The 10933-nt window shown below is 33.5% G+C and overlaps 1 protein-coding gene across 2 annotated transcripts; it reads right to left on the bottom strand.

Annotated features, from left to right (window-relative positions):
- Window positions 1-1309: 1309 nt before the first annotated feature.
- On the bottom strand, window positions 1310-9503 carry LOC117099832 (myosin regulatory light polypeptide 9-like). Of its 2 annotated transcripts, XM_033239361.1 has the most exons (4): window positions 9420-9503; window positions 4875-5103; window positions 3912-4073; window positions 3446-3618 (listed from the first exon to the last, which is right to left on the bottom strand). In XM_033239361.1, exons 2-4 carry the CDS (start codon window positions 5056-5058, stop codon window positions 3446-3448), a joined length of 519 nt encoding a protein of 172 aa, XP_033095252.1. In that variant the 5' UTR covers window positions 5059-5103; window positions 9420-9503. The 2 variants fall into 2 exon arrangements, with proteins under 2 accessions (XP_033095251.1, XP_033095252.1); XM_033239360.1 differs by lacking the exon at window positions 9420-9503 and having other exon boundaries at window positions 1310-3618; window positions 4875-5058.
- Window positions 9504-10933: the final 1430 nt, after the last annotated feature.

The raw sequence follows: 10933 nt of genomic DNA, 5'->3' as shown, positions 1-10933 counted from the left end.
ATCCCTTCCTTCTGGCCCCCTCGTCGGGCAGGTCTTGGTGCCATTAGTCCATTAGTCCACTAATTCCAAAAAAAAAAAAAATATCTCATGGGAGGGGACGGTGCTTTGCACCTTGCAATATCCACCCCCCATTGCTTAATCTTAGATCTGCCTAATGATTCCATTCCTACAGTCTGCAAATAGCAAAAGTACATCAACAAGGACATCAGTGATACTGAGTTAATATTGTTAATGTACTTACAGTAGTACTGAATTTGTATATTTATATTGCAACCTTAATGAACTTCATTATCTTTAGTATTTTTTATACACTACATAATATATAATACTGTACATGGCTCGCCCACGTATTTTTTGTAATTTTCTTTTATCGTTAAAGGTGTGGTCATATCAATATCAACAGGACGTGCAGTGTATATCATGATATAATGTAATATTATCCACATTATCTTATTATAATCAAAAATCAAGCAACAATGAATCACTGTTTGCGAAGACAACTAGAATAATTGTAGAAGCATTGGTATTCTGCAGCAATTTAATCATAGGTTTTTTTGTATGTAGTGGTGTATATGTAGATGTAGGCCTATGTGGGATTAGAGGCTCTGCATCTGACCGAAAGTGTCCGACCGAGTACAGTACTGTACAACAATTCTAATAGAGGCCAGGGAAATTTGCTACTTCACAATCACTATTAAATTTTTAACACCATTGGCACCAAAAGTAGTGTAATATGCTACATATAATAAAGCAAGAGGTGCTCCTTTATGGTGAAATATAAGAAGGTGTAGTAATATATGGTTTATGTAACCATTATATTATAAACTCAGTGTCAAACACTAGGCAACTTTCAATTGGGCCATACTCAAGAAAAAGTATAGCAGGCATCATCACACATCTGTAGAAAAACAAAAATTGTGGGAGACTGGCATTTCTAAGACTCTGTGGCCACTGGTGCCAGCAGTGGCTCCAGTAATTTGCCAACGGTGGTCCGAATCAAGGGTCCAACTCAGAGCCTACGTCAGGGTCCTGGAATACAAAATCCCAGGTAGGGTTCCCCTGAGTTTTATGGCTTAGTATGGCCCAAATTGTGCTTTTAGATCAAAATATTTGGGATTGCCAATCAAAATAACATTACAGTATTTGAGTAGGCAAATTGTTATTTTGATCCGACAACCTTGTTGTGCAGTCAGACAACGAGGGGTCCAAGCCCATCCAAAAGGGAGTACCCTCAGCCCCTACTGGTGCCAACACTACCTGGTATATACTACAGTACTGTAGTAAGCATACAAAAAAAAAACAAGTCAAATATATTCCAAGTTTGATGTTTAATTGTCATTCACAGAGCAACAGCGCTTACAACTAGTTTGTATAATTCTGCAATAGTAGATCTTGTCAAATGGAAGTCAGAGAATCTCTCAAGATGCTGCTCAACAAACTACCTTTCTCAAGTTTGTTTTATAGTTTTCGTACTCTAATTTACATCCAGTTTGTTTTTAAATGTCACATTGAAATGTGTCAACACTAGAATTAGCTCTTTAATCTCCTTTCCATGAATTTAGTATTATACCCTTGATGGTTTGTGTGAACCAATGAATGAGAAGCAATCTTATTCCTTGTTTGGATCAACATCTAAAAAACATTTTTTCAAAAATATTTTCCAAGAGAATACATATATTTAATGAAATATTCACCCATCCAAAACATCAAGAAAAAAAAAATTATATTTCCATATTATTGGGAAAAAATGGCAAAACAAAAACATACAGGAATAGTGGTTATATTTAAAAGTACAAACCAGGTTCATGAACCCATAACTTCCAATTTAATTACAAAAATATTTGAGTGAAATATTTGGTAGAGGAAATTCATAATTTTCATGCATATGACTATAGAGTGTTCTGTAATTTTTATAATTTTATTTGCATAAAAAAAGAAAAAAATAAATAATGCTATACACAATAACAAATTAGCTGACTAATTGTTAAATTCCTAATCACATGCAAATCGTAACATTTATTAACTACATACATCTTGATGTAAAAAATTAGCTTTATCTACATACGAAAACCTTTATTGAATAACAAATCACTAAAAGCCTCTTGCACAATCTAAAAGTAATTACAGTATTGGTTCAATCTTTGATATTTTTAACAGTACATAATTGTGTCAAATTTATGCAAAATTGAATAGATGGAAGTCCAAATCTACTTATGTAATTGGCAAGTTTCAAGTAATTTAATTTAACAACTGATTGAAAATTGAAAATTAAATTGTGGCATCATTGTTCAATTATATTTATTTTTTATTTGATTAGACATTAAGCCCTAAATAAAAATGTTTATTTAATCTCCAACCAACATTAATGATTTCTACCAAAATCCATCCGAGCACTATGTTTAACTTCAAGGAGATTGTTTTACTCCGCGTTTAAGGGAGGCATATATTCCAGGGAAGCATTTCCACGAGAAGGATTTATATTTTTAGGTGTAAACTGGATGCGTATAATTTACTCAAATAAATGCCCTTCAATTTCTCCGGAGATGTATACAACAAAAAATTGTAAAATAATATTATTGTATCATCCTGGTACAATAACACTTCTACTGGACTAAACTTTGGTGTTACTTTCATTAGCTTTGTTCACTGTCATTTGGAAAGGGGGAATTATTCATGGGAAAAATCAATTCACCAAGACGTATAATTCAGGGTGGCAATTATTCCAAGCAACATTCTGGAGGTGTTAGTTATTTGAGGGGTGTTTATTCAATAAATACTGTACATTATTTTTAAAACTTCTTGGTAGGAATCTAATACCAAATAATATGCCAATGCATCTAGGGACTGATGCTTGAGTAAGATGTATTTTTGTCAGGAATATCAAACCCGACAATCCAAATATTCATATAGCATGGTGCAAATACTATCTTTTGGTCCTTTGTGCAATTTTAAAACTACAAAAAAATCAATGAAAAATTTGATTCTAGAAATTATTACAAAATATAAGTAAAATTCAAATAAAATAATAAACAGCTTTTTTGTTAAATATTATATTTGGTAAAAAATCTATTTTTATCAGATATCGCTTGTTGCTAATTATTCTCTAAATTTCATGTTACAAAAATAATCTAAATCTTGAAATCAAAATGTAGCACAGCACCCTAATATACACCTTCCATCACCACAACCAAATGTTAAAAGCCAAAGCCATAAATAAAAAAAAGTTGAGAAATAGTGAAAATGCAAATTATTGAGGTAATAAAATACAGTGTATATTTATGATAGTTTGATGCGATGTAAATAAAGGAAATAAACCATATTGTTACCAACATCACAGAAGAGTACTCTTTCCGGAATATGCTACAAAAATTTGAAATGTTGGGTACAATTTTGGAAGTGGTAAAAGAGATGCATTGTGGGTAGTAGAAAGGTGTGGACTAGGAATTTAAAGATCATCTTTGTCCTTGGTTCCGTGTTTCAGAATACGTACAAACTCGCGATAGTTGAACTTGCCATCTTTGATCGGTGCTTCCCTGTACATCTCATCTACATCATCGTCATTGAAGCGATCCCCCATCGTCATCAGCAACTCACGGAGGTAGTCATCATTTATGACACCTGAGTTGAAAACAAAATGTATGGAAAAAACAATGATAAAAAAAAAGTTAAAATCAATTACTGTAGAATTACATTATTGATTTAATACTGTATGTGAAAAAGGGGGGTCCCAACATGTCAAAAAGGGGGTCCAAACCAAGAGGCTGACTAGAGCCTCGGCCGGTTGCCGAGTAAAATCCCTTGTAAGGTTTATAAACATGAACCAGATATCTGATGTTGCTGTGCTTGGGCAATACAACCATTTTTTTGCCTTCGACTTCTCTTTTGGACAGTATATCATGATATCTACTAACCAGTTCCTTCATCATCAAAGCAACCGAAGGCGTTAAGGAGGACATCTTCTGGATCGGTTCCATTCAATTTCTCTCCGAAAAGTGTCAAGAACATAGTGAAGTTGATTGGACCAGGTGCATCCTTCATCATTCCCTCTAGGTAGTCGTTAGATGGATTCTTACCTTGAGTAGTGCAAGAAAAAGAACTTATAAAATATATTGAGAATAAACTTTTTGTTTTAAACAAGATCAGAATCCAAAAATACAAATTTTACAGTTTTATCAAATGTTAACATTTTTTTTAAAATATTTTCTGTGTGTGTGTGTGGGGGGTGGGGGGGGGTTTCCTCCATGCCAACGCTTTCACATTTTATCCTCCTTTAAAGGGAAGTGACTTGTTACTTATTGCATTGATGATCTGAGAAGTCCTGGAAAAAAAAAATCATGATGAACAAAGAATCCTAGGATTAAAAGGCAAGCATCTTAACCACCAAACTACAGCACAGCTCCACTTCAAACTCGTTAATATAAATCAACTTCAAATTATGATTTTTATATGCATGATTGACTTAAATTTAAAGCCAGATTTCAGTCTGGAGAAAAACAATTTTTTTTGGTAATCTTTATCTTTTTAAAGACTTAAGAAGGTGGTTACGGGCTCTTTTTACCACCATCTTTAAATACAGGATTCAAAATTAACCGTTGTCTTAGAAAAATCACTCGTACAATGTATCAAATTTGTTTTTCTCCTTAGCCTAGCAAAAAAAATTAGATGGATCAGAGAATTAATGAAAGTGAATGATGTACTGTACAGTAGTAGTGACTGGACACCTTGCGAGAATAGATGAACAGAGACAAAATGACAACTCCAATATGGAAAGAGGATGAGAAATAAGCTGATAAAAGAAAACATGGATGACACTTTGGAAGAGACTGAAAGAAAAAAAAAATTACCACTTAAAAATAAAGAAGTACACTACATACCAAGTGACGCCAGCATGTCGTGCAGATCATCTTTGTCAATGAAACCGTCTCTATTCTGATCAATCATGTTGAATGCTTCTTTGAATTCTTGGATCTGAGCTTGATCAAACATCGCGAAAACATTAGAAGTCGCACGCTGTGCACGCTTCTTTGTTGTCTTTCCCTTAGCTTTTCGGCTCGACATTATTTCTGGTTTCTTTTTAAAATATTTTATACAAAGTTACAAAACCTATAAAAAGAACAATTTTTTGTTAGGAAATATATTCAGATTTACTTAGAGGATAATGTTTTACTGAACTTCTGTTGTACTTTACCAATGTAACAATGAAATATAATGTCTTACAAACTGCAGTACTGAATACACTTTTTCAGAGATGTACTGTAGTTATGGTGGGTGGGGTCTAAAGCTTTTAATATCATACAGTAGCCTTCCGGCCACTTATATTAACTCCCTTGCCCATCCTTAAAATCCACTCTTATTTTGAGTTCACCAACGCTATCACCCACCCACCCACTCTTAGTTTTCTACAGCTACAACCCTGATTTTGTTCTATATCTTTAATTTATTTCCCCCACCCCTCAATTTACTGTAACTTCAACCTAAGATGACCTGGTGATCAGATTACAAAGAAGTATACTTGTTCTTTAGCTTTTGTATTACATTAATAACAGTTGAGTGGACCTAAAGTCTATTGATAAAAGATATATTAGAAATATGCATAGGTTACAGATAATTTACCAGTTACCGACAATTGGTAAATTATCTGTAACAGATGCATTTCCAATATATCTTTTCTCTTACATCAATACAGTAGATAACTTGTTTAACAAATACAGTGAGCAATGACAAGCAACTCAGATTACAGACCAAATTGCCACATGATGTTGTATATGATGATTGACAGGTTTCAATGTCAATCTAATAAAATCTGTCATACTATTACTGGTTTAGTGTTCTGTGCTATTGTTAATATGCAAGGTTGATTTACTGACCGTACAGTACATCAAAAATAAAGATATTATTTTCAGGATAAACTATTGTACAGTAGGCCTACTATGGTCTGTATGAACTGAACATACACCACTTGCAGCTGCCAGCATTGTCAAAATAAATGGTTTAAGATATTTTGGTTCTCTCCATCAAAAAATAAATAAATGAAAATAAATAAAAGAAATGAAGGAAAAAAATGACTTGTTTATATTTCTCTAAAAAGCAGCTTCAATATTAAGTACTGTACTTGTAAAATATTATAAATTTAAGTATATACAATTATTAAGATTGATTTAAAAGCATCACAATAAATTATATATAATTATTTTGTTATTTACTGGTACTGTACTAATAAATTAAATTACTTGCAGAATAGTAAATAACACCTGTATACTGAAAGGCCTAAAATTATAACTATCAGACAATTTTAACTTATAATTTTTGAACCAGCTGTATGAAACATGAAAATATCTAACAAAATAAATTACATAAATCTTAAAAATCAGCTCAAATTTAAATAAATTTAGTCCAGGGCAAAACCTGGATTCACAACTACTGTAAGCAGACAGGTTGCTGGGTGGATTAAGGATTACAGTACATTTTCTATCAATCTTGTCTATTCTATTTGATTATGCTCAGAAGAAATGATTTATTTTAATCAAATGTATTTCAGCTTAGCCACCTATGGTCAGAGACATTGCAGATTATAATTACACAAGAAAAACGATCACATTAATAATTACAGATTATTTTCATGGATCTTTGTAATCAATTTAATAATTTCAGTAGATAAAAGTTGTAAATAAGTTTGAACAAAAACCCACTTATTTTGATTTCTGTCTCCAGTGATGTCTCAGTGATTCTAAAATTCCTATCAATGCGTATGGGGTTTACTAATAAAATATTTAAGTGAACGGTTATAACAGACAGTATACATTAAACTCTTTGTTATAAATCTTACGGGCAAACAACGACTTACAGTTACTCTCTAATAAGGTAAGGAAATGTAGCCCACACAACTACAATTAATACCCAGGTAGTTCCTAGTGCAAATACTAGGAAATGAGAAAACTGTATAGTGTTGGGTCCTGAATAACAAAGAGGAAATATTAAATACTTAGATAACCCGAGAGTGTTTACTGTACTGTACCATAGGATTGTTGCAAAATTAAACACTAAAATTCAGTGTGCACACACTATTTTTCCATGTCGTCCTATTAAATGTTGTTGGGTTTATTTTTTTATTTAATTTTTTATTAATTTTCTTTTCAACTTTTTCCAACTAAAGTATATTAGCCACGTTGGATGGAGCTGAAGAAAAGGAATTGACATTGAAGTGGTTTTTAAACGTAAGATGGTAGAGGTCTAGTTCCATTCATTATGATAAAAGTACATCATGTAAATTTATGGCCATGAAGCAAACACTTAAAGGGTCAGTCTAGTGGGAGTCCACTTGCATATATAAACATCCTTCCTTTTTATTGGGAATCAATTTTGTTAGCAGTAACTGCAATACAGTATCTGTGCCTACACATGCACTTTTGAGTGTAATTGAAGGTGAGACTTTTTTATAATTTGTTTAACGAACCCTCATACCGCCAATAATACTGATTTCTAATAAAAATAAAATATTATTTTTGGCCAGTCAGTGCCTCCTTCAGCCACAAAGAAAAAAAAAAAATGTTAATTTCAGAAAACGTTTTTTTTAATAATGTATTTTTATTATGACACCCACTCTCCTGAAATCTTCAAAATATAAGATTTCTTCCTTTTAAATTATATAAATTACCTTCACCCAAATAAGGGTAAAAATACTGTAGGGTGGGTGTGGCACTCCCATTAATGTCGTGAACAGAAACATGGTGGTATGGCATTTACAATCAAAACTTATAATAGGCATGAAGTTCTATTCAAGCTATCACATTTTATCATGTGACAAATTTGTGTGATATTCCCATATATGGGCATGATCTCATATTATACCCAAATATGAGCATATCACACACTGTATTTGTCATATAAAATTTGATGTTTTGGACTGAGACAGTAAAGCGTTTTTTAAAATTTATTTTTATTATGATACCCACTCTCCTGAAATCTTCAAAATATAAGATTGCTTCCTTTTAAATTATATAAATTACCTTCACACAAATAAGGGTAAAATACTGTAGGGTGGGTGTGGCACTCGTTGTGAACAGAAACATGGTGGTATGGCATTTACAATCAAAATTTATAATAGGCATGAAGTTCTATTCAAGCTATCACATTTTATCATGTGACAAATTTGTGTGATATTCCCATATATGGGCATGATCTCATATTATACCCAAATATGAGCATATCACACACTGTATTTGTCATATAAAATTTGATGTTTTGGACTGAGACAGTAAAGAAACCCTGTATCAAGGAAAGAGGCCAGACAGTGAACACACACAAAAAAAATCAGAACATTGTTTTAAGTCACATAAAATGGCATCACATTTCATTGACATCTCTCACAAAAACTTAAAAATTGTAGTATAGTAGTAGGCCTACTATAGTTCTATTGGAAAATTTAAAATTCCTAATTTATTGTTTACGGTTTAGTTTAGCAATAGCATGACAACATTACTGTGAAAGTTGAAAGTTGCTTCATTTCAAGGATATGTATGGGACAGACCAATTGATTATTAATTGGAATAACACAGGTCTAGCCTAGACTAGTGTAGGCTCGAAATGAATACCCACGAACAAGTGAAGTCAATAATTTTAAAACACTAATCATCATTACCAAAGAATTTGTGGAATGTGTGGTTAGAAATTATCAATCCCGTCTCACTAGGCTTAGGTATTCTTTCTTCTAGACCACTTTCACCACAAAACTACCACCACTACTACAATTCATTGTGTTTATTCAATCAAATTTAGTCATCAATTAAAATAAGAAAAAACATCATCACATGCATCAAATTTTTTTTTTAAATATATCTACTGTATCTAGCTGTACAGTAGGCCTAGCCCTCGAGTGTGGCAGAATGTAACACATTAAGAATAAAGACTGTCGAATTTCATGTGTCTTTGAACAGGGCATCTCCCTGGTTTGAAGTTCAATTTCTTGTGGTTTAATACTGTATTTTTGGCTTCAGTTAAAAAATGAGATGGGTCTAGTCGAGAAAAGTAGTAGCCAGACTAGGCTTCTTCCTTATCCAGAGAAATATGCTAAAAAAAAAAGATATACTGTATGACACAATACAATTGATTGAAGAAACAGTTTATTCGGTGATAGTCAGCAAAGAGGATATTTGAACACCCTTTCGTTAACCGTGTAGGCTAACCATACATCCCTAGTTAGTAGGATCGACTACGCCCGCATCCTCCTACCTCTGGCTCTGCTGTTGGAACTGCTAGACCTACCACTACCCTGGTCTACCTAACGACTACTACCCAAGACAGACAGTATTAATTTCTATAATAAATTAGATTATCAGTGATACACAACAATTCCACAGTTCAATAGTATTTAGCAGTATAAAAGGCAAAAGTAATCGAGTTTTCTTGCCTTCTCTACTTACCTTCCGCACTTCTCAATTACAGTACAGTGGTTTGATTGTTGACCATCCCAATCAGTAATACGCATGCTCAGTGATACCGGAAAGCTATAGTATACAATCAAACGGGCTTCAAGTAGTTATATAATAACCTACCTAACCTACGCACTCAAGAGGTGCGTCAATCAAAAAAATCTTAAATGAAAATTAACAACTTAAATACATTATGAAACACCTTAAGACTACTTGGATATACTACATATACGCATAGCATCGTTTTTCGTTTACCGTACCAGGGGCGGATCCAGAGATGTCCAAAAGGGGGAACCGAAGGCCCGGGACCGAAAGTTGGGCCTTGAGACAACAATGTCCATGTGTTCTAGACGCCCGGAAATAACATTTGAGGCGTTCTGGGCTGTCATTTTTTTTCTTTTTCTTACTTTCTTTTTTACCTCCAAAAAAAAGGGGGGAGGGGCGGTCCCCCTAAATCCGCTCCTGCGTCCTGATCGCGCTTATAAATGGAAATAGATGAAAAATGAAAGGGATATACACGTGCTCTAGATGGGTAGGCCTACTTGAAAAATTCAGGGCGCCGTTTTGAATGAAAACAAATGTTATAATTAATTTAAGATAAGCGAATGGTTCTGGTGCAGAAAAGTAGTAAACTCCTCCATGGTTAGATCGTGGCGCTCATGACAAGACAGCACTGATGAAACTGGAAGCGTGTATACGGTACTTATTAGGCCAATGTTTTTATAAACTCAAAATTGCACAATTTCTACTATAAACGATTTATTCCTTTTGTATATTACAGTATTATGACCCGCACGTATATACTAGTGTTTAATATTATCTACATACATAGGATTACTGTTTTTCCTAATTTGAAAAAAAAAATTATAGTTGGTCAACTGAATTTTATATAGCCATTATTAAACAATAATTATACAGCCTTTGACACGGACATGTCTATCTATTTCGATTTAGTGATACCAACATTTTACAAACTCCAGTGTGACGTTGAAGCAATCTCGCAATGACGTCATAATAATCAGTGGCGAATTCAAGTGGGGCCGAGCCAACCTCAATTTTTCAAAAATTATTTTTTAAATGGAAAAAACAAAAGAAAAATTATATTTAAAATTTAGGTCTGAGAGTGCCATTTCCGGCAATCTAGAGCTGTCACAATCATAAATTTTCTTTCCTCAGCTCCAACCGTGGTGGGGCTCAGGTGATCTACCGTAGGCCAACTTTCCCAAATTGTGCAAGACCTTCCCTGCCCTCCCCTATTTTGCATTTATGGGGCCGCCACTGACAATGATAAATTAAGTAAATCCCCTGTTTGGTATGTTTGTGAAATCAAAATGCTAACTAATGTTTTGTGTGCTCCCTATCTCCCTAGTCCTATTTTATCGTGATGATGGTGATTAGGCATACAAATTTCAAGAAAAATACAAAAACAGCGGTGGTGATTAATCCTGGTGCTTTCTAGACGGAATCGACGTTAAGGTAAATAAAACTCGAAAAAAAAAAAACCT

Source organism: Anneissia japonica, unplaced genomic scaffold (assembly GCF_011630105.1).
Source record: "Anneissia japonica isolate Jap-2015-1 unplaced genomic scaffold, ASM1163010v1 scaffold2688_len169915_cov171, whole genome shotgun sequence".
NCBI lineage: Eukaryota > Metazoa > Echinodermata > Crinoidea > Comatulida > Comatulidae > Anneissia > Anneissia japonica.
This window is presented reverse-complemented; position numbering and strand designations above follow the sequence as displayed.

Excerpts from the sequence above, each read along its gene's own strand:
- LOC117099832 (XM_033239361.1), bottom strand. The coding sequence starts at position 5,058 with ATGTCGAGCCGAAAAGCTAAGGGAAAGACAACAAAGAAGCGTGCACAG. Across the intron at positions 4,074-4,874 it reads CGACATGCTGGCGTCACTTG|GTAAGAATCCATCTAACGAC; the intron begins GTATGTAGTGTA and ends GCACTACTCAAG. Across the intron at positions 3,619-3,911 it reads CTTTGATGATGAAGGAACTG|GTGTCATAAATGATGACTAC; the intron begins GTTAGTAGATAT and ends TTTTCAACTCAG.